Source organism: Camelus ferus, chromosome 3 (assembly GCF_009834535.1).
Source record: "Camelus ferus isolate YT-003-E chromosome 3, BCGSAC_Cfer_1.0, whole genome shotgun sequence".
NCBI lineage: Eukaryota > Metazoa > Chordata > Mammalia > Artiodactyla > Camelidae > Camelus > Camelus ferus.
In genome coordinates, this window is record NC_045698.1 from 113464426 (window position 1) to 113489221 (window position 24796).

At 38.6% G+C, this 24796-nt stretch overlaps 1 protein-coding gene across 6 annotated transcripts in view; it reads left to right on the plus strand.

Moving 5' to 3' along the window:
• Window positions 1–309: 309 nt before the first annotated feature.
• The window catches only part of TTC1 (tetratricopeptide repeat domain 1), a 50252-nt gene continuing 25765 nt past the window's right edge, over window positions 310–24796 (plus strand). For 4 of the 6 annotated variants that reach the window (XR_004318874.1, XR_004318875.1, XR_004318876.1 and 1 more), the window contains exons 1-3: window positions 1460–1792; window positions 21393–21453; window positions 22662–22774. Coding sequence is in view for 2 of the 6 variants with exons in the window: in XM_014553555.2 (XP_014409041.1) it covers window positions 1460–1792; window positions 21393–21453; window positions 22662–22774 (507 nt within the window). In the remaining 4 variants the exon portion in view is untranslated. Of the gene's footprint in view, window positions 412–1429; window positions 1793–21392; window positions 21454–22661; window positions 22775–24796 lie in introns of those variants that run through there. The other 2 variants (XM_014553555.2, XM_006177971.3) reach the window with 2 other exon arrangements.

The following is a 24796-nucleotide window of genomic DNA, read 5'->3' on the forward strand; positions in this document are numbered from 1 at the left end:
GAGGAAAAACTGTTTTTGAACGACAAGGTTTAGGCTTCAGGATTCCTCTACATACAGCACATCTATCTTGAGAGAGGTCAGACTGGAGGAGTAAAAAAGGAACACAGTAGAGACAGCCTTTCTCTTTTCCTTTTCTCCTGTGCTGAGTAACGCAGTGTTGCCGTAACCCAAGATGGCAACCGTCGCTCATATTTCAGTCCGTACAATGACGTCACACAGCGACAGCGACGCCCTCTTTCCCTCAGGGTTTCACTACATTTCCCAGGATGCTTTGCCAACAGTGACGCTATTGGTCGGCGCTGGCGGAAGAGCGCTTGACTGAGCGGAAGTGAAGAGTCTCAGACGCTAGGAAGGTGAGGACGAGAGGAGCTGTGGAGCTGTGAGTAACCCGATGGGTCCGTTCTTTTGCCGGTGAGGGTCGCAGCTAGAGGAAGAACTGTTGGGAAGCGTGGGGTGGGCCCTCCTTAACTCTGGGGCCTCAGACTCCTGCCTTCTTCCACTGGACCTGGAAGCGGGGAGAAACAAAAAACACTGCTGTGGAGGAGAGGTCTCCGTATTAAAATCTTGGTGTTTTTAAGTTTTCTTGGGACGAGCTGGGGCAAATTGTCGCGACTCAAGGGTCGTTGGCGTGTTTTGTTGCGAGCGGAGAGGCAGGGCTGCTGACAGGTGTGACTCAGCTTCTACAGTAGTGGTTCTCAATTGGCTACACATGAAAATCACCTGGGATGCCTTTTTTAAAAATAGTGATGTCCTGGCCGGCCGCCGGACCAATAAATCAGTGAGGATAAGACCTGCGCAGCAGTACTTGCTAAAGCGTCCCAGGTGTTAATGCTGTGCAGCCAGGGTTGAAAACCACGCTTTTAGTGGTTGATTTTGACCCTCTCGGGAATCCTGATTAGGGCCACCTGCGTCAGGGCTCCCATTTCGCCGTAACCTACGTGTCGTCTATCACAGGCATTTGGGTGTAATTGATGATTACTCTTCTGGCACAAATTGCATTTTGAGCTCCACCAAAAATTCTTGACCTTCGTGTGGTGGTGCTGGAAAGACAGGCCATAGTTTCTTACTTACCACTTGGCTATTCATTCTGAATAAAGGTTAGGACTGCTTCATTTTTCTTGCCATTGTTTTCGTCTCGGTCTATTTTTTTTGCTACCCCGACAAACTGGGAGCAGTGGAAACTGAAGAGTCACATTAAAAATCGGCCTCTTTTGTTGCTTATAAGAAGTTCTGAAAAGGGTATCATTTAAAATTACATTTGGCGTTATTTATGGGCTTATGATAATCTTTATATATACATAATGTATAATTATATATGTAATGAATTCAGTGAAAGGAAGTTGAGGTGTGATTTGAGCTTTGATTCAGAAGTTTGTTCAGGTTTGATAGGTTAGATCCCATTACCTAAAACATGTTTTCTCTTTCCCAGTTTCAGCTTCACCTCCGTCACTGATTGAGCATGGAGGAGAAGTCAAAAAACTGTGGGGTTCCAGAGGATCTGTTTAATGGTTTGAAAGTTACAGATCCCCAGGAAGCGGAGGGTGCTAGCCCTCCAGTTTCTAATGCCGAAGATCACCTTTCTCAGAGCAAACTGCTCCAGGATGTTGAGACCCATCCCCAGGAGGACCAGGGAGAAGAGGAGTGCTTTTATGACCCCAGTGCCTCATTTGAGAAGGAGGAACCACGAGTGGACGAGGTTGAAAACAAACCTGAAAATGATGTGAATTCCTCTGAACTAGATGAAGAATATCTAATAGAACTGGAAAAAAACATGCCCGATGAAGAGAAAAAGGTAAATATTTTCTTTATTGTACGTGATCTGCTACATAAACTGCTTCTTCAAGTGAATAAATGTGTCTGATAGTGTTTCATGGACTGCTTCATCTGTGGTAAAGAGTGACTTGCCAATCTTTGACCTTATTGCTTTAATAGAAATGAATATGAGATAAATCAGTAGCCTTGAGTGTTTCTACTTAGCAAAGAAATTTCCCTTTTTTATGTGAATTTTGAGTTCTTATGTTTGTCCTGTGTCATTGCTTCTAACATGTATATATACCTTTTGCCTTTTTTTTTTTTTTTTTTTTTTTGACAATCTTATCTATGGTCGTCTGCTGAAATTCCTGTAGTGGACATTTTTTGGTCAGACTTTAGAACTATGGTATGCTGCCTGCTTTATGTTGATTCTTTGTTAACAAAAAGTGACCGCCTGGATATCCTGGTGGGGATTTGGTTACAGAGAGCAGTGGCTGGGACCTGGATCACTTACATATCATTCTTGAGAAACAGAATTGTGTGTGATAGTGGCTATCATTTGTTAAACATCTATATCGTGCCAACCACTGAGCTTAAAATGTTACTTGTGTTTTCATTTAATGTTCGCAGCACGTCTACAAGACATAGGCTGTTAGCATTCCCCATAAGAGAACAGATCTTAGAGTAGTAACTTGCCTAAAGTCACGTATCTAATAAATGGCAGAACTAATTCTCAAACCCAGATCTCTGATTCCAAAGTATAATGTAGAACTTAACAAAAACAGCTATCTTCCTACACAGTAGATACATGAATAAAATATACACGATCCTTTGCTTTGCCCTTGCGCAAGTGACTAAGCAAGCCTTCACTTTGGGAGACAGAGGCTTGGTGACCTCCATATATCCTTCCTCCTGATCTCATAAGCAAGGTTGCCTGAAGAGTCACCGTAGTAACTGAGTTTGTCTGCAGAGAACTTGAATGAGGTTTGTAGCTTATGCCTTTGAACAGCTCACACGCCGAAAGGACTGAGATGGTAAATGTGCAGTGTAAGAGTGGGGGATGGGGAGGAAGTGGGAGGTGAGGAGGAGTATCTTGTCTTTGTCCCTCCTTAAGCAATTTTCATTGTCAGATCTGCTGGTTTTAACATGCATGTGTTAGCTTTTGTGCTAGTGTGTGCCACCAGCAGAGAAGGATAAAGGGCAAAAAGGAGCCAAGTTCATAACTACCTTAGCAGAAATGACTCGGAAAATTAAATCAAGTACCATTCAGTAGCATTAGGGAAACGGTTTTCCAGGAAGTCAGTGTTTGGTTCATTTTTCGTATCACTGGTGCAGGCTTTTTAGAAACATTGATTAAGCATCTGTGTTATAATGTTAGCAATACTGTTCTGATACCTTAATATGTTTTGCCCTGATACAGTGAATTTTTTCCATTGCCATCGGTTTGACAATTGAGTGGTTTGCCTCAAAGTGTTACGTACTCTGCTCCCCATTCTCATTATAGAAACTGTTTTTTTCTTTTGGTCTCCTAGCGAGGAAATTCTAAGTTCTATAAATATTTGAATTAATTATTTTGATGCTTATTAATTAAATATTATAAGTAGCATAATACTTTTAAAACTTTTGCTTCCTTTTAAAAATTAGGGTGTCACTTCTATATGATGAAACTGTTTTAAGTTCTAATGTGTTCAGAGAGTTTTAACAACTGTATACACTTGTGTCATTCACACCAATTGTAGTATTAGCTATTTTTATGCCGTTTTGATACATATTTTTGTGAAATTACTAGGAAATATGTCTCTTCACATAGGGTTTGGTTTTATAGGTCATCAGGAACAGAGTATCTTTAAGCTTGATTCTTTTAAAATAGGCAGAATTCAGGTAATTAATTCAACAAAAATAAATACAAATGGCCACAAAATGCAAAGACTTTCAGCCTCACTAATAATTTTTATATGCAAATTAAAACATTCTGTCTTATTTTGCAGCACAAAGCACTGATCTGATACTGACAAGAAAATGATGTAGGAACTCATGTACTAATATTGGGAGTTTGAATTGCTGCCTCATTTCTATGGGATATAGATATCAGAGTTTTTGTATGAGCAGTTCTTTAGATCAGGGCTATCAATAGAACCTTCTGTAGTGATGGAAATGTTCTGTTTCTACACTGTCCAATATGGTAGCCATTGGCTACCACATTTTTAAATCATCTGGCTGTTGAGCAGTTGAAATGTGGCTAATACAGCTGATAAGCTGAATTTTTCAATATTTTAATTTTAGTCACACATGGCTAGTGACTACCATATTGGATGGTACAACTTTAAACTTCTGATTCTCTTCTAGTCATTTACTTTAAGGAAGTTACTAAAGATACATGTAGACATATATCATAGAGATATGTTGCAGAATCATTCATAACTTTGGAAAACTAGAACTAATGGTGAACAAAGGGGAATACTTTAAACATTTTTGGCGTATCTTTGTGGTAGTGTGCAATATAGTCATTAAAAAAAGATAAATCTTAGTATTGACATGGAAATAGGCACATAGTTAAATGAATTAAGCAAGTGTGATAAATGATTTACAATAAATATATATTTGGTGTTTGTCCAGCTCCTGACCTAGAGTTCCTAAAACCTTTGTAATTTCCTAAGTGAGAAAAGGTAAAGGTATATTTTGTTATTCATAACAAGCCCCTTTGAAACGCATCTGAGTTACTGTTAATGAAGTGACTTTTGGAAAGCCCCTAAGGATGAAGTCTGGTTGTCAGAATTTGAAGCTCTCAGCCCCACCCCACTCTATCCCCACCTCTGGGGAGGGGAGAGGGGCTGGAGGTTGAGTTAATCACTGATGACCAATGATTAATCAATTGTGTTTACATAATGAAGTTTCCATTAAAAACCCAGAAGGATGGGGCTCAGAGAGTTTCAGAGTTGGTGAACATATGTGCGTTCTAAGGTGACACATCCAGAGGGCATGGAAGCTCAGTGCCCCTTCCCACATACCTTGCCTTATGCGTCTCTTCGATCAGACTGTTCCTGAGTTATATCCTTTATAATAAAGTGGTAATCTAATAAATAAGCTCTTTTCCTGAATTCTGTGACCCGCTCTAGCAAATTAATTGAACCCAAGGAGGTGGTTATGGGAACCACCAGTATATAGCCCATGGGTCAAGAGCAGAGGTGACAGCAGTAGTGTAGATGGACTTGGAGGACATTATGCTAAGTGAAATAAGTCAGAGAAAGACAAATACTGTATGATATCACTTATATGTGGTATCTAAAAAATATAACACACCAGTGAGTATAAGAATAAAGAAACAGACTCACAGATACAGAGAACTAGTGGTTGTCATTGGGGATAAGGAAGGAGGGAGGGGCAAGATAGGGGTAGGGGATTAAGAAGTACACACTATTATGTATAAAATAAATAAGCTACGGAGGTATATTGTACAACACAGAATATAGCCAATATTTTATAGTAACTATAAATGGAGTATAACCTTTAAAAATTGTGAATCACTGTGTTGGACACCTTCTATATAACTTACATAATATTGTACATCAACTTATATAATACTGTACATCAACTGTACTTGAATAAAAAAGAAAAAATATATAAACCAAAAAAAAAGAGGCGACACCCTGGACTTGCAGTTGGCATCTGAAGTGGGGATGGGGCCAGACGTGTGGGACTGAGCCTCAACCTGTGGGATCTGACACTGTCTCCAGGCAGATTGTATCAGAATTGAGTTAAATGGTAGTTCACCAGCTAGTGTCCCCTGTGGAGCTGGAGTTGCTTGGTGTGGGGGAAACTTCCATACATCTGGTCACAGAAGTGTTCAGAGTAAGTATTGAGAGTAGAGGAGACACAGAGATGTTGTCCCTTTACAGCATATTATAAAAGTGACAATTCCTTTTAAGTTAAAAACCTATATGAAAACACGTTTATACATGAAAGTTTAGAAGGAGAGACACCAAATTATAAAAAGTGAGTAGCTTTGTGGAGTGTGATTATTGGGCAATTTTTACTTATATTTAATACAATTTTGTAACATTTGCCTTTTTTATAGTAAGCATGTGATACATTTATAATTAACAACAAAAGAAGTTATTACAGTTTGAGAATATAAATAAATAAAAATGAATTCTTTACAACCAGGCTGGACTTTTTGCTAAAAAAAGCACATAAAGCTGACCTTTGAGGATTCAGGAAAGATTTGCTGTCGTAGGGTCTGTATTGCTAAATGTACCTAGTATCAATAGCTAAATTCTGTTATTCAACCTGACTTGACTTGCCCCGTGGCTTAGAAGATAATCCGGCCACAAGTGGGTGCCAGCTCTCAGCAGAACTCGTAAATCAAGGATGATGGAAGAGGAAGGCAGTTATGATTTGGTTGAGACATCTCTTAAGGAAAGCACTGTGTATATGTGTGTGTGTGTTTCAGCAGCAGTCTTAACTATTTGTGAAAACTTAAATGTAGACTTGACTACCCAGAGGAATGGGGTTTTATCTAAAATTTGACGTGTACTAGATCTGCAGAGGAAATAAGTGATTCTTAAAGCTTGGCTGAGGTGGCACACCTGGTAGCAGATGAGGATTATTGCTGTAATAATGTTGTGATACAAAGATGCTTGTAGTTTTTGTTGGTGTATAGTTGCTCACAGTATCCTCTTAGATGCTTATAGTTTGGGGACATACAGAATATACTGCACTGTGGGCTGCTTGCCAAAGTGGAGCTCTGAGGCCACACGCATAAGTTCTCTCGGTTCTTGTGCACACGCTGAAGTTTGAGGACCACTGTCATAGGGCCTTGTGCACAGTCTTCCTTCAGTAACTGAATAAGGTTATCTCTTCCCTGAGGGCCAGTAATTGGTCTTACAAGTTACAGAAATCTTGTCTCATTCATTTATTCAGGAAATGTTTGGGTTTCTTCCACATGCCAGGCATTGTTTGAGGCACTTAGGAATACAGTGGTGAAGAAGACGGGATTTCTCATCTCTCATAGGTATATTCTAATTGGGAGGTATGGGGTAAAATGATAAGATGAAGTGATGAAGGGGTGGGAGTCGGAAGGATCAGGAGGACCATTTTAAACTGATTGGTCGGGAAGGACTTGTCTGGGGAGGTGGCATTTCTGCAAAGACTTGGAGGGAAAAAGGAGTCAAATGTGTGAGGATCTGAGAGGGAAGTGTTCCTTACAAGGGGAGCAGTTAGTCTAAAGGCCCTAAGGTAGCTACAAGCTTGGTGTATTCTTGGCCTACAGGGAGTGGAGGGGCCAGTAGCTGGAGCATAGTGATTATGGAAGAGAGTAGGGCGATGTAATAGGAGGGTCTGATGATGGACCACTTTGTGAGCCATGGGAAGGAATTTGAAGTTTCTTCCAAGTGCAGTAGGAAACAGATGGGTAATTTTAAGCCAGAGTAGAGATGGAATAAAATATTTACATTTTATTGAGTTTTCTGGTTGTGGGGCAGAGAATGAAGGGTGTGGGGCAGGGGTGGTGCAGAGCATTGAGACCAATTAGGGCCTAATCCGGTATCCTGGGCAAAGATGATAGTAGCTTGAACTGTGGATCAAGTGAAGAGAAATGAATGATTTCGGATATATTCTGGAGGTGGAGTTGACATACTGGTGGATTCAATTGGGAGGGCTGGTGTGAGAAATTAGCTTGATTCCTTGGCTTCACGTACTGGGTAGATGGTGATGCCCTTTATGAATACAGAGAAGATGGAGGGGCTTTGAGTACTTCGGGGATGTGGTGATTTAATTCTTGCCTGCATATGAAAAAGATTTGTAAGGCCAAATGGAAATTTTGTTATTTTGATGGGTTTGCTCCCTGGTGCCAGTTGTTTGCACACAGCATTCATTTACAAATAGATACATACATAGATCCATTTAAGCAAGGGATATAGAAGTCTGTTGCTTGGTGAACTTGGACTCAGAGCACATAGTTAATGGGATTTTAAAACATTTTCCTTGGGTTCTGAAACTGAAAAGGAATGGTCTTTCCTTTAACACTGTTTAACCTCCAGCCAAGAGCCACCATTGAAGTACTGGTTTAGAACCGAAGTTCTCTTATCAAGTCTTCCCTAGTTCTCTCATTTTTCTTAAATCCCACATTTCTTGATCCTTTTGATTTCCATGTTTCTGCTACCTCACTGCATTATTTCCATAATCATATCAGTGTAACAGTGGGCATGTTTGCAGGGAACAATTCTCTTGTTGCTTCTAGAAAGTTTTCAGTAACTTTTCTGTAGTGGCCTGCATATTCTTATAATTAACTTCATGAGAAAACCCTCTCTGATTTGTTGTTTACCTTTTATTTCCTTTCTAATGGGCATCCTTTTGAACTAAGGTTCCCATATTTACTAATTTCTTAAAAGAGTTTTAACAGTATTGGGTTTAAAATGAATGCTTCTGACAAGGAATTAAATAAAATCCTAGAATTTAACAGCTGGAAGGGCCTTAGATTTCTGATGCTGAGTTTAAACCAGGGAGGTAAGGGTTGTTTACTCTAAAACATTTGGGAGTTATTTGCTGATGATATGGTTAAAGTAGCATTCAGTGTTTCCTGTGTTTATTAAGGAAGATCTCTTTGTGTAGATCAGTGGTTCTCAAACTTTATTGTGGCTAAGAATCACAGGAAACTTACCGTACAAATCCCTGGGAAGTGTCTGATACCACAGACTTGTGAAGTGGCAGCCAGAAATCTGCTTTGTTAACAAGTATCTCCAGGTCATTTTTTTTTTTTCATTGAAGTGTAGTTGATTCTAAAATACTGTGTTAGTTTCAGGTACAGCATAGTGATTCAGCTATTTTTTTTTTCCTGATTATATTCCATTATAGGTTATTGCAAGATATTGACTATAATTCCCTATACTCTGCAGTAAATCCTTGTTGCTTATCTCCCAGGTCATTTTGGTGTGGGTAGAACTGTGGCCGCAATTTGGGAAACAGACAGCTAGACTGACACAGGTGACTAAGCTCCCGAAACAAGAAGTATTGGCTAACCAGTGTACTGACTGCATCCAGCATCAAAAGATGAGCTTACTAACGGGATGTTTTCTTTTACCGTGATCTGTGCTTAAGGTCAGAAAAAGAAAAAAATGACTTTTGGGGCAGAATTTAAACAGTACCAAAATAAGGAAATTTATTTCTATTAAATTGAGTTTTGGAAAATGGAATTTTCTGAGTTAAGAAACAAAGTATTTCCATGATCAGTTATCTTTCCTCAGAATGATAAGATTTAGTGAGAGTCAGGTTCTGGCTACAGCTTAAATCTAGAGCTCCACCCTCCCAGCTCCAAGCCAACTTCTGAAAAAAGTGACTCGTGGAAAGAGTGAATATGTCTGTATGTATAAAGCAAATGATGTCTGATTTGAAAGAAAACAAAACTGAAGCTTTGGTTCCCTTTTTAATGGTAATTCCCTTCAGAATCATTTGTATGACTGGTGTCTCTAACCCTTTCGGTGTGTAGTTTTCTTAGCACACCTAGGTAGGACTGAAGCAGAAAGTTTTGTTGGATGTGCTTCCATTTTTCAGCCCTTTAGCAAGTAATGCAGTTTTTCAAAATCCTCCTTTTTACTCAGATGTGATTGAGTTCTGCCTGCTGTGCTTGACTTAAAAGTTTGTGCTGTTTTATATTGTCGCAATTACTTTACGAAGCTGCAGGGGGAAGCAGAGAGCTACTGATAGATTTACAATATGGAGATTAACTTGGTGATGTGAACCTCTTGGTTTTCTCCTGTTGTCTGTTAAACACATGCTTACTATAGAATTATTTAATTAAGATTTTTTTTTTAATTTACTTAATGCAAGTTTGTATCATTTAACAATGAAAGAAGGGTCATACAGTTGTAAGCTCCAAGTCAAGTGTGTTTATGTTGTGTTCACTGACCTAAAGTATAGGGAATGTCCCTGGCCAGCTGTTGCACTGAGAGGGTCAGGGTCTTTGGTGGTGAGTGGTTTTTTATGATTAGTAAGGGAATGAAGGAGCACCTTCTGACACTTTTACCAAGTTACAGCAGTATTTAAAGTTGTTTCAGTTGGAGTTCTCTAGAATTTTGAGTCATAGTTAGAAAGCCATTCTCCACATTGAGGTCAAAGAGGTATTCACCTGTTTTCTTCTAGTACTTACATGGTTTCACTTTTTACATTTAGGTCTGCAATCCTCTTGGAGTGTGTTTTTGTGTATGGTGTGACATAGCAATCTAATTTTTTCTTCTTCCAAATGACTGCAATTTATCCCAGCACCATTTGTAACAGTCCATCTTTGCATCAATGATCTAGTGAAATTTTAGTATCAACTAAGACCAAATTTATATCCTTTCCCAAATGCTCATCTTCTTCCTGTTTTTCAGATTATCAGATATATATTTATAGTGGCATTATTTATCAAAACAAAGAACCTCATTTAGACAAGGTTGGATCACCAAAGATTTGAATGGTAATCAAATTTTTAAATAACTGGAGAACTGTTTAGTTTAAAAGTACAGAAGCATGCTGTTGAGATGGTTTTCTGCGGTATAATATTTCAGTTTCATCTTTAAGAGTACATTTCCTCCATGTGATGGGGGAACTTCTGCATTTTACTCTATAATCCAAGAAATTAATTTCCTGGAAAATAGAGTAAAATAAAAGACCTTGAGCATCCCTGTATTTGTGAGGGCAAAGAGTAGGTTTTAAACACTTGCAAATTGAATTCATACACCTGCAGGGAACCCATTTTGCTAACTCAGTGGAAAATGGCCTTGGATTAACTGTAGAATAAAAACCCAAGAACTGTGATGCAAGTCCCTGATTCAGTGAGGTAGAGGTTATTTTTAACGTAGGTCTCAAAATGACTATGGATCAGATCTCTGGGACTCAGTGACATGTTCTGGAGGAGTGTCATCCTCTTTTCAAGTGCCCTAATTCTTGGTAGCAAGGGAATTTAAAAAATGACGTTTTCTTTAAGACCGAAGCATATGAGCTCTGTGCTTACTACCTTTTTACAGGAGTTCCTGTGTCTTGCTCACTTACTTCTTCCTGCAAACAATTCTTTATTTCCATACCTGTGGAAGACAATATAGTCTTGCGATTAAGAGCATGAAAGGTTAGACAACTCTGTCCCAGCTTGGTGCGAAATGGGATAATAATAGTACCTATCTCACAAAGTTATTGTGAGGATTAAATGACTAGCACATAAAAGCAATCAGAAAGTGTTAGTTATAACTAAGTCAGAAATCAACACTGAGTGTAGACTGCGAAATGCTTAGGGGTCTGGAACCTTGAAGATCTCTTGAGAGTCAGTTCTGGACACATTTTTTCCCCAACGTGGTAAGCATAAATGGATATTACAATTTTTTGGAAGCAGTACTAACCTCAGTCAGTTATCTATAAATTATCCTTCAAGTTAATTCATGGACAGTAGATTGAGTGCTTGGGGATATGGGGTTGGGGTGCGAGAGAGGGTGTTACAGATTTGGAAGGGGCACATGGGAAACTTCTGAGGTTCTGGCAGTTTGTTCTCTTTCTTAATCTTAGTAATTATATGGATGTATATTTTACAGCAATGTGTTAGGCTATACTTTGTTTTGTGTATATTTCTCCATATTTATTCCTATCAGTTTCTGATAGTGAGATACTGAAATTTTTAACAATTGAATGGTGGATTATTTTTCTCCTTTGAATTCTTTTTCTGTATGTATTTTATAACTCTGCTGTTAGGTACATTTACATTTATTGCTGTTATGTTTTCTTGATTTATTGATTCCTTTATTATCATGAAATCATTCCTTTTTTGTCTCTAGTAATATTTCTTGTGTTAAAAACTTTTTTCTGATACTTCTATAGGCATCAGTATAGACTAAATGTTTTCATCCCCCCCCCGAATTTGTATCTTAAAAACTAACTCCCAATGTGATAGTATCAAGAGATGGAGCCTTTGGGAATAATTAGGTCATGAGGGTGGAACACTCATAAATGGGGTTAGTACCCTAATAAGAGACCAAAAAAACTTCCCTTGGCCGTTCTGTCATGTGACGTTAAAGCAAGAAGACTCTTATGAGCCAGGAAGCAGGCCCTCACTAGACACTGAATCTGCCAGTGCCTTGATCTTGGACTTTCAGAACTGTTAGAAATAAATGTTGGTTATAAGCTACCCAATCTGTGGTACTTTTGTGGTAACAGCCCAAACTGACTAAGACAGCCACTCTCTTCTCGTATGGTGGTTATTTGCATGATACATATTTTCCATCCTTTTCCTTTCAACCTGTTTGTGTCTTTGAATCTAAAGTGTGTCTTATAGACAGCATATGGTTGAATCTTAAATCCAGTCTGACAGTCTCTGCCATTTGATTGGGGTGTTTAGTCCATTCACATTTAATGTGCTTATTGACATGGTTGAATTTATTACATCAGCCATATTGTCTTCCATATGTTCCATGTCTTTTTTATTCCTGTTTCTTTTATTGCCTTCTTTTGTGTTAGATAATTTTTTTAGTGTACCATTTTAACATTTCTAATTTTTCAACTGTTTCTTAGCTAAATTTTTTTAGTGGCTGCTGTATGGATTACATTATACATCTTATTACAGTCTATTTTAGTTTAATTTGATGTAATTCTAGGGGAAGATAGAAACTTTGCTTCAGTATAGCTCCATTTCCTCCCCATTCCTTTGTGCTACCATTGTCATAAACATTATATCAAAATATTTTGTAAACCCAATCATGTAGTGTTATAATTGTTATTTTATATAATCTTTGTTTGAAATTAAAAGAAGGGAGAAAATAATATATTTATAGAGCCTTTGATGTATTTACCATTTCTAATGCTGTTCATTTCTTCGTATAGATTTACCATCTGGTGTCATCTTTCAGTCCAAAGGACTTCCTTTAGTGTATCTTGTAAGGCAAGTTTGGTAGCAGTAAATTCTCCATCTTCATCTCTGAATGTCTTTATTTTGCCTTCATTTTGCAGTATGGTTTTGCTAAATATCTACTTCTTGGTTGACGGTCTGTTTTTCTTTCACCATTTTGAATATGTCATTACACAGCCCCTGACCTTCATTGTTTTTGGTAAGAAACTAGATATTAATAGTTCTGTTGTTCCATTATACATGGTAAGTTTTTTTTAACTTTTTTTATTGAGTTATAGTCATTTTACAATGTTGTGTCAAATTCCAGTGTAGAGTGCAATTTACATACATTCATTGTCACATTCTTTTTCACTGAGAGCTACCACAAGATCTTGTATATATATTTCCCTGTGCTATACAGTATAATCTTGTTTCCTGATAAGTTGTCTTTATCTTGTTGCTTTCAGATTTTCTCTTTGTCTTTGAACAGTTTGACTCTGGTGTCTCTAGATTTGGATCTATGTGTTTGGGTTCACTGAGTTTCTTGGATCTGTCAGTTAACATTTTTTATCACAATTTTAAGATTTTCTGTCATTATTTTTTCAAATATTTTTTCTCTTTCTCTTCTTCTGGGACACTCATCCCATATATTGTAAAGGGTCTGTTCATTTTTTTTCCATCTTTTTTCTGCTCTTTGTTCTTCACATTGGTTGTCTGTTGCTCTAACTTCAAGTTTACTTATTTCTCATGCCAATTTGAATATGCTGTTGAGCCTGTCTATGAATTTTTCATTTCAGTTAGTGAACTTTTCAACTTTTTAAATTTTGTTTTTCCTTTTAGATAATATGTGTCCCTTTTTTGTGGTTCTCTGTTTTTTAATCATCGTCTTCATGCTCTCATTTAAGCCTTTAAAGACATTGCTTTTAGTTCTTTCAACAAATTTAGTCACTTTTGAGTCTGTTAGATCTCATATCTGTGTTTACTCAGGTGTTTCTATTGACCACTTTTTTTTTTTCTGATTATGGGTGAACTATTCCTGTCTCTTTGCATGTCTTATAATTTTTTGTTGAAACTGAGCATATTAAGTAATATTGTAGCAGCTCTGACCTCCACCCCATGCTCACCCCCCAGATAGTTTCTGTTGCTGTTTTGCCTGTCTGCTCCTTTGTTTAGTAATTTACCTGTATTGGAGTTCGAGTTTTTTGAGCTTGAGCCGGCCATTCTCCTTGCTTGGCCTTGTAATAAATCTTTCTCTGCTCTAAAAAAATGTTGTTGTTGTTGTTGTTGTTGTTGTTATTTGCCTGTACTTAAGCTGTGCAATTCATTTCCTCTGGGATATGTGGCCACTGATGGCTCTGCTCAGTTGGGTTTTGTTTTTGTTCTTGTTTTTATTTTTAAGTCTGGCTTTCTTGGGGTTGCTTCTGTTTCTGCACAACTTAGTGGTCATCCAGTAACTGGTCAGAGATTTATGTTCGAATACTTCAAATCGATAAGGCTCCTACCTCCTGTCAGTGGATCTGTGTGTGGGTGTAAAAGTATATTCCAAGTTCAGATAGTTTTCAAGTCTGCCCCAACTGAACCCTCTTGTGTCTCCCCTGCACACAGCCTCCTGATAGAACAGGATGTGTTGAATAATTTCAGTCTTCTCCATCCTTTCCAAGTGTGCACAAGAACTCCAGTCAGCCCAGGAAATTTGAAGAGCTTAGCAAGTGCCTCGATGACTGTCTCTTTTTATATCTCCCTGTTACATAGTTCTGTCTAGTCCATGGGTCCGTTACTTGCCCAACCAGGGCCTCAGCCACAGATTAGTAGAACCCCTGACCTTCCCCATTTGCTTGCCACTCAGATTGCAGCACCCCTGGGCATGGGTTATTTCACCCTCTTAGAATCAAGTCAGCCTCGTCCAGCCGTGAACCCGCTGGTTATTCACAGCCTGCCTTGCTGGGTTAGAATTACAGCATTGAATGGTGAGAAGAAGCGGTCTCTAGCAAGTACGCCACAGATTTCCATGGTTATCTCCTCATGCTCAGTAGTTTTTCATGAATAACGATAACTCACTTTTTTATAAACCTTTAGTCAGTTTCCAGGACTCTGAAATAGTTGTTTTTGATCTTTTTGTCCAGCTTCATAGTGGCTTTTAGGTTAGAGGATTTGGCAGCCTCCTCATTTAGCCACATCAGAAGTCCCACCTAGTATTGAGTTTTGAACTGTGTAAATATTCTACATGTTCAGATATTTAAATTAGAGAGGATAAGGAAAATTAAGCCTTAAAATGGATTACAGACAGAAAAAAATTAATGGATCTGTTATCAGATTGATTCCATATTAACATAACTGTATCCAATTGATTACATAGAGAAGATAATTCCAGTAACTTCGGACATAGTACTCTGGCTGTACACCCTTAGTAGGTTATATTGTAAAGTCAGAAAGAACTGCAGTAAAATCTTGAACTTTACATTGTAGGTTATAGGTAGTGATATTCATGTAGTAATTTTGAAACCTTTTTGTTTATTATAGAATAGAGCAAAGGAGAAAATATATTGCCATGCCTGGGAACCAGTTTTTACTGTGGGAGTTGGCGTGGTTTTCACTTTCATGAATACGTATATACAAGATTTGACTTGTATGTTATTTTCTGACTTCTGTGGTTTTTGTTTTGCTTTGCTTTGTTTTTTTTTTTTTTAAGATGTATTTCCACGGATATCTTCACTGAGAGGGCCTAAAACCAGTGACTCCTTAGTAACAGTGAACATACTGGCACCTAGACCTTGGTTTCTAAATACCATTCCCCACTGAAAGAATCCAGGACTCCTTGGAGAAAGCTGACTCCAGGTCCAAGGAAAGCAGAGTAGAAAGTATTGCACCTGAAATATAACGTACACCTGTAGCAAAGCCCACCCTTAGTGGGACAGATCCAGGCAAAGGTTTATGCAGATCCTGGAAGTGAGCTAAGTAGACTTAGGCAGGAAATCTGGAGCACAGTCTAAAAGGGCCCCATGGGAGGAAGGGTGCAGTCAGAAGAGGACCTTGACGGGGCCCTCTTGCCCAGGGATGTGCAGTGTTCTTCAACCCAGAAAACCATTTAAGCGTTAGGTAACGTTCCAGACTTTCTGCAGTGCTTTTTTATTCTCTTATAATTTTAAAAAATACTCTGTGAGGTGGAATTGAATTGCCAAATTAGAGGCATTACGTTCAGTCTGTGTTCAGAGGAAGATCATGTGGGGAAGGAAGTGAAAGGTACTCCTGGGGAGGAGATAAGGTTTGTGCCAGACTTTGAAAACAGGAAAATGTGCTTTGGGCAATTGGAAGGAAAATGTAGGGGGAAACAAAGGCATTCCAAGGTGGGTGGATAAGCAAAAGAATGGAATGAAGAATAAAAGATGGGAAGATCGGACTGCCTGGAAGAGAGGACTTGTGTAGTCCTGGGAGATAAGGTTGAGTGGGTTGGAATAGAAGTTTGTTGTGAAGAATAAGAGATTTCTGAATCTTGATTTCTGTTACCTGTAAAATAGGTCAATACCTCCCTCCTACTTCTCAGAATTGTCTTGAAAAGCAAATGAGCTAATGTATGTGATCACAGATTTTAAGTAGTGGAGTGCTATCCTGATATAGGTTATATACTGCTTTGACTACCAGGCTGAGAAGTTTGTGGTCGTAGTAATTATTGAAATAAACTCCATTCATCAACGGCATTGTCTGCTTAGGGTTTTCCTTGACAATTCCTGTGACGATTTACAGTGCAGAGTAATGTCGCTATTCCCCACCCCCCACCCCCGAGTTTTCAGTGACTGGGAGAAATACTGAGTAAAGAGGCCTGTAACATTTCTTTGGCTCCCATTCTTATGAAAATATAATTCTGGAACAGATGTTTCCCAGTGAGGCCTCTCTAGAATGTGTTAAAAAGGCATTGTGGAGGCGTGCGAGAGGACTCCTAACCGAGTTAGACCAGAACCTGAAAGATTTGCACCTGAGAATGCAGCAGAATCCCAGCACTGCCAGTTCATTTATGTGTGAATGCTCCTGGCACTCAGCGTGCTAAGTCAGACCTAACGCACTGTAAAATCTGTCCTTGGATTCCAATAACGTTACACAGGATGTGTGCCATCCTTTGGAAAAAAGGGATGTTCCAGCAGCAGAATAAATCCTAGTCTTTGTACTGGGATCAAGTTAGTCTCTTGGCACCGCTGAGAGAGTGCAGCTTTCTCTTCAGAGTGCTATTTTTAGCTGTTTCCTAGGAGATGGTCAGCATGATATTGATAATTGCATTAATCCTCAGTTTATACAGTCTGTGGAAGCAGCAACTCTTTTCCATTGTTTACTGCTCACTGGGTCACTGAGTTGTGATTTATCAGTTGAAAGAATAAAATGCCTTCCTTAGAATAATTGGCCTTTGAAATCCGTTCTGGAGCGTATCTCTCTGCTCATTCAGCTTTTAGGCCAACTTACAAGGGCACCGTGAGCTTTTCTCGGGCTGCCTGCTCAGGCTGGCTCTTATCAGTAATTCCTTCTGGGTGTACCTTGGATCTAGGCTTTTCCCATTGGGATCTTAATGTTCTAAATTTACCAAATGATGATTAAACTCTTAACACACACACACACACACACACACACACACATATACACACACACACACACACACACTCTCTCTCTCTCTCTCTCTCTCTCTCACACTCTCATGCACACTCACTCACTCAACACTCACTCACACTCTCACACTTCACAAGAGCCTGGTCTGACAGTCTAAGTGACTCATTCATGTTCATAGAACATTCCTGATAAGTTGGCACTGGAGAACAGATTATAGATCAGAAAGTAGCTTGAAACTAGAGTTAAAGCAGAGAGATTGAAAATTGTTAATGGGTGGACATTAAACTAATAACTTGATGAGTTGCTCTTCTCTAAAGAATTTTTATTTTTGATGTAACTGTTTTTAAAAAATATATTACAGACCTTTCAGACCTGTGATGCATTTATTCATGTGATCATATAATTTTCTCTTTTAACTTATCAACATGCTACCTTGCATTAATATATTTTCTAATGTGAAACCAACTTTTCATTTACAACTTTATTAGCCAGTGACATATGCAGGGGGCTGTTTTTGTGTGAATTTAAAATTGATAGAATGAATTCGCTAATATAGGGTTTTGGTTTTACCCTAATTGAAATCATTTTAAAACTTTTTTAATTAAAACAAATTTTTTTCATACCTCTTTATCCATTTCTCCTGCCCCCACCCAAGCCCTGACCTATGAACTTAGTGGGGTTTTTGTTTGGATTTGTTGTTTTGTTTAGACTCCACGTATAAAAGAGAGCATATGGTGTTTGTCTTTCTCTGGCTTACTTCACTTAGCACAATGCCCTTGAGATCCATCCATGTTGTCGCAAATGGTAAGATTTCATTCTTTGTTATTGTTGAATCATATTCCATTGTCTACATATACCACAGTTTCTTTATCCATTCATCCATTGATGGACACTTAGGTTGTTTCTGTATCTTGCCTGTTGTCAATAACGCTGCAGTGAACATGGAGGGGCAGATATCTTTTTGAGTTAGTGTTTTCATTTTCTTCAGATAAATACCTGGGAGTGGAATTGCTGGATCATATGATGGTTCTATTTTTAATTTTTTGAGGAACCTCCATACTGTTTTCCATAGTGGCTGCACCAATTTACATTCCCACCAACACTTCACAAGGGTTTTCTTTTCTCCACATTCTTGCCAACAGTTGTTTCTTGTCTTATCAATAATTGCTATTCTGACAAGTGTGACGTGATACCTCATTGTAGTTGTGGTTTGCATTTCCTTGACGATTAATGATGTTGAACATCTTTTCATGTACCTGTTGGCCACGTATGTCTTCATGTCTTCTTTGGGAAAATGTCTATTAGATCTTCTGCCCATTTTATGTAAGGTTGAGGGTTTCTTGCTATTAAGTTGTATGAGCTCTTTATGTAGTTTGGCTATTAACCCCTTATCAGATAGATGCTTTGCAAATATTTTCGTCCATTCATTTTGTTGATGGTTTCCTTTGCTGTGCTGAAGCTTTTCAGTTTGGTGTAGTCCTACTTGTTTATTTTTGCTTTTGGTGTCAGATTCAGAAAATCATCACCAAGACCTGTATCAAGGAGCTTACTGCCTTTGTTTTCTTCTAGGAGTTCTGTGGTTTCAAGTCTTATTATGTTCAAGTCTTTGATCCATTTTGAGTTTGTTTTTGTGTATGTTATAACATAGTGGTCCATTTTCATTCTTTTACATGTGGCTATCCAGTTTTCCCAGGACCATTTATTGAAGAGACTGTTCTTTCCCCATTGTATATTCTTGGCTCCTTTGTCATAAATTAATTGACCGTATATATGTGGGTTTATTTCTGGGCTCCCTGTTCTGTTCCATTGATCAATGTGTTTTTATGCCAATACCATACTGTTTTTTAATTACTGTAGCTTTGTAATGTAGTTTGAAATCAAGGAGCATGATGCCTCCAGCTTTGTTCTCCCTTGTCAAGTTTGCTTTGTCTGTTTGGAGTTGAAATAATTTTTAACAGGATTTGTTCTGGAGTTTTCTTGGCTTCCAGCATCCAATCCCCCCTCCTGTGTGGAGGAATTCCCTTGTGCTGTAATCTTGCTGAGTGGCAGCCGCCCATGTCCCTCACTCCAGTCTCTGACTGCTGAGTCATGTCACCTACACTTGGCTCATTGGATGCTTCTGACCAAAACTTTAAATCTGGATAGGGCAAAGAAAAGGGAGTGGTTAGAATTTATTGGCTGCTATTACAGCCCTGTCTTGACCAGTCTCTTCCACTGGAAGGCACTTAGTGTTTTCTTGCGTCTTGACTTAACAGAGCTGCCTCGAGTCCTGCCTGTTCTCTAAACCTATAATTTAGGTCTCCATTGATTGTGTGAGCCCCACAGTAGCATTCCAGTAAATACGCCCTTCAAAAATTTTATTTGCCTGAGATAGTCTTTTTGCTTGCATCCAGAAATCCTGACCAATACAACAGAGGACCATTACAACCCAAGCACCTCTCTCTTGGGTAGTACTAGGGAAATGTGGCCTGATTTTAATATTTTGATTGCCATCACCACCACCCATTTTATTTTTTCTGTATTCCCTTAGAGTAGCCTCTACTTAAGCCAAAAGAAAAATACCGTATGATATCACTCATATGTGGAATCTTAAAAAAAAAAAAAAAAAAAGACAAATAAACTTATATATAAAACAGAAACAGACTCACAGACATAGAAAACAAACTTATGGTTATTGGTGGGGAAGAGGGTGGGAAGGAATAAATTGGGAGTTCGAGATTTGCAGATACTGACTGGTATATATAAAATAGATAAGCAAGTTTATGCTGTACAGCACAGGGAACTATATTTGATATCTTGTAGTAGCTCATGGTGAAAAAGAATATGAAAATGAATGTTATGTATATTCACGTGTGACTGAAGCAATGTGCTGTACACCAGAAATTGACACAACATTGAAAACTGACTATACCTCAGTAAAAAAAAGAGTAGCCCTTCTTTAGATATGTTGTATCTTAAAATGAATTATTTTATCTGTTGAACATCTGGCACATAATAGATACCATAAAAATTAGATTCAGTTTATACCTACCTTTTAGTTTCTTTGTTGAGATTCATCAAGTGCTCTATTTCATCCCAGAGGATAATAATAAGGTATTTGGAAAGTACCATGGTCTCAACAGCTCACTTATAAACTTTGTCCAGAGACATAATATTTTTAGTTTGGTTCCTAATCTTGGAAGTACCAATTGTTTAGGCTCCCAGCTTGTACTGCGGATGAGAAAGCCTGTTAAGTGTATTTCCTCCCTTTGAAGCTTTTATTTAGTCAGAAACTTAAAGAATGAAGGAAGAGATTTTTGGAGTTTTCTTTCTTTGTTTGTTTTAATGCTGTCAAAAGTGGCAGGCAGACACTTGTGCCAGTTCTGCTGGTGCTGACCACGTTGTTAAGATGTTCGGGGCTGAAAGCACAAAGGGATCCGCACGTGTCGTCTTTGGTCTACAGAATGGCATTCACTCTCTCTTTGAGTTCAGTGAGTGCTTAGCCATCTGTGTGAATTTCTGACTTGTTAGTCTGACTTGTTAGAAGCAGCTAAGAAAAGAGATTTATCTGAATTTCTTCAAATTTCCCTGTGTTAGCCTGCTAACAGCATATGCTCTGACCCTGTGAATAAGACTCGTTTCCCCATAGTACACTGCCAGCGCACTGTATGTCTCCTTCATGACATAAACTGTAGTTGTAGCTAAATGAGTATTAAGTTGCTTATTTTACAGAAATAATAGCCTATTATTTATTGAGCCCTTATTTGCCCATCAGTATATTGGGAGCTTTATATACATTGTCACATTAATTCATAAATCTATTAAAGCCTCAGTTTTTAGATGAAGAAACTAAGACTCAGAAAGATCTGGAACTTGTCCAAGATCATACGATTAATAAGTAGCAGATCTAGAATTTGAATTTGTAAGGGTAAGCATACCAGTGGGTATGTTGTTCAGTTTCATTTAGAGTAAACAGAAATTACCATTCTGTGCAAAAGCTAGAAACATAGAAAACCTAGGTTTTGTCTCTTAAACGTCAGGATGCAATTGATGATGAGCCAGATGGTTGTGTGTTTTTCTCTATATCTGTTTGAGATTTAATGAAACTGACCCAGTTCTCGAAAATCAGGCTGCTGCCTATGCAACGGACTAACGTGTAGTGAAAGCTGACCTTTTGTTCACTGACAGTAATATTCTGAGAATTATGTCATTCTCTGATCTCTTTCAGAAACGGAGAGAAGAGAGCACTAGACTAAAGGAGGAGGGAAATGAGCAGTTTAAGAAAGGAGGTAAGACACCTACTTGAGCACTGATGCTGGGCATCTTGAAGAAACACCAAAGAACGTTTGGAAACAGCTAGCAAACCTAAACTGCTGACAATGCCATGTTGCCTCCCAGCACCTTGGAATTTTGTTTTTTACCAGGTCCACATTTTCTTAGTGGACAGTGATCGGTTACCACGTGTCACTAGGCACAGGCGTAGTTTTTCTTTTCTATAATCTATTGCCTGTAAACCCAGAAATTAGGAGGAAAAACTCTTGAGCTGTTGCTTTGGAAAGCTCTCACTTGGAATGTTAAAAGGCTGTTGGCCGCACTGCTGTCAAAGCAGGGCCCCCCTTCCTAACTTGCGGCAGTGCTGTAAAGACTGGCCGGTGGGTCCCCCACGGCCTGGGGAAGGGGTTCACTTAGGCTCTGGCTGCTTTTTCATGTGCCTCTTTCTGTGGCTGCCTTCAGTAGAGAGATGGCCTCCATGTCCTTCTGCATTTCCTGTATTTGCTTAGAAAGAAGTTGGGTTCGTTTGTGGGAAGTAGTTGATCTTATGGTAGCTTTCTGTCATGTTTCAAGACTGTATATGCTTAGAAATCTGGGAGTAGTAACATTTTCCCCTACTTATTTTTAACTTAAAAAAAATTTTTTTTCCTTATATCCTGGTTTAACAACCATCACTTCTTTTTTTTTAAGTGAACTAAATGGTTACAATTTCAAAAGCATGTTTCTTTGTATTTTAGTATTAAATATTTCAAACCTGAGAAGTGAGTAGGCAATTTTCTTTTAGTACCCTGACCATAATTCTGTGTATGGCAATGAATATATAAAGTTATCACCATTTTCTCTTTTAAGGTGTTTAGTCAGCTACTGATTTTTACATTGTTGCTTTTAGCTCCATAAAATGTCCCTCCAGACATTTCCTGGAAACAGTTTTAGCCAGGTTGACTCCATGAAAGCACGCTGTCTTTAATGAAAATATATACATAGGATTTTTTTCTTCCTCTCAGGGCATTAAACCCAGATTTTATTCTCTTTCATCTGTCCAGTTCCCTAGTTCCCTTTCAAAAAACTTACTAAATTGATAAACCACTTGAAAGGTAAGCGTTAGAGCATTTTATTGGAGACCTTTGTCCCGTGAATGGAGAGCTACGCCTTGTGAGACCCTTTGGAATACAGAGATACCAGGAGTGAAGTCATAACGATCTCTCATATTTTACCTTATCCTCAGATTATATGGAAGCCGAAAGTTCTTACAGTCAAGCCCTTCAGATGTGTCCATCCTGCTTCCAGAAAGACAGGTCTATTCTGTTTTCAAACAGAGCTGCTGCAAGGATGAAACAGGTATGTACCTTTGACCTTTCCTTTTTAAGAAGCACGTGAACTTGCAGTGTTTTCGTAGGCTAGCTTCTCTCCAGAAACAAGCACAGAGACTTCAAAGCTGCTGCCTCTCTTGTCCTGCCCACACATTACCCTGATGTAAAGGGCACAGGCAGGATAGAAAAATATTTTGAAAAACTTGAGTAGGATTACTGTTCACATTCCTCATTAAAGTGGCTGAGTGAACACTTTCATGGAAGGAAGCTGGCAAAGTTTCCACCAAACTAGGGCAGGTTAGTGAAGCAAAGAGCCAAGTAGCGCATGGCCTGGAACAGCTGATAGCTGCTTATTCTAGGCCTCTGGGATTCCAGATAAAGACTCAAAGGGTCAGGAAACACTAATTAAAAGTCTGGACTTCAAGGTGCTTATTCCTGAGATTCTGTTTTTCTCAGAAAAGTATGGACACAGGGAAACATCCAAGAGTTGGGCGGAGAGGTACCCTTAAATGCAAAATGGGTGTCAGGGAAAGTTCAGAAGTATTTTGTAAGTCCAGAGGACTGAGAACCTGGTATAGCAGGGTGAATGTAGAGTAGATAAGAGTGCAGTTATATTTGTTTGCTGTTGTGTTGGTCTTAAAAGTTAGATTTGTTGTGGTTTGTCTGATATTCCTGTTTAGTTAACGTGGTAAATCTTGCTGGACAGAAATGATGAGAATTTGAAAAGAAAAAATTACCACTTGTTTAACTGTGGCTACTAATATTCAAAACACAAAGTGTAGGGTTTTTTTTCAACACACCTTTAAGCGACCACGAAGCCAGCCCAGTATTAAGTGAAGTGGTTTTCTGTCTGTCTGTTTAGATCAGGTATCCATGTCACTTTCTTTTTGACGTTGCCTGAATTTCACTAGTGCCTCTACCAGAGTCACCTAGTATGACCAGCTTTTTTTTAAGGGTGTAGGGGGAGGTGCTTGGATGTTTAGACATGCAGAAAGTCTTTTTTTTTAATCCAAATTTATGTTTTATTATTGGATTCACTCTCCAAGGTGAAAATGTTTTTAGAATGATTGATGTGGCATCACGGGAGAAGGAATAACTATAGTATACAAGCAGACATTTTGTATTAGAGGTTCTAAAGCAACTATTTTAAGTTTATTTAAAACAGTATTCATTAATATATTCTGCCATCGATCAGAATTCACAGCCAACACCTTTTACATTTAGCTGGAAAATTCTGATCTTTTGCTTTTGCCTCTGAGACATCCTGCCACGTTCTTAGGCTAGAAGTTGTCATTGTGAAGTGGAATCAGGGATACCTTCAATATCAGAGAAAATGTACCATGCTCATCTGGCTCCTGGGATTTGGGGTTCTTTGTTCCCACGATTGCCGAGTTAATGGTGTTGCTAGGGATGGGCTAATGTAATCAATTGGTTCTTGAGTTAGGAAAATGTATGGCCTTGCTAGTCTTTTGCCTGTCATTTCTGAAAAGAACTCAAAAGACTTCTGTGACTGTTTCCTGTACATAGGATAGGTTTGTTAGTGAGGTTTTTCGTTTGTTCTTTTAACTTGCATTCATAATATTTTAAGAAGATTCTAAAATTATAGACTTGGAAACTTCAGGATTAATGCACTGAAGTGATTTAAGGAGCATATTCTGAGTTTGAGAAGGTGATGGGTTAACTGCTTAAGTTTCTGAAAGGCAGGTGTGCGGCCTCAGCACCCCTGACTTGGGTGCGCCTGGCCAGGCTTTCTGTTTCATGTGTGAGAGGGCAGAGGCAAACTGGAGTTAGGGCAGAGTTTCATTTCAGCTGTAGGCCAGGCTACACAAGAGAGCAGCCAAAGCCCTAAAAAAAAATAAGCTCTAAAAATAGTTTCTTAGGGGCACAGTGGATACCACCCCCAACATTTATACACATAAATTGTAAAGATTTACTCCTATTTCAGAAACTTTAGAATATGAAATTGTGTGTCTTAGATTTATAGGACTCTGATAAGTCTGGAAAATATGGACTTACAGATTTCTTTACCACAGGACTTAGAGCTTTTAAT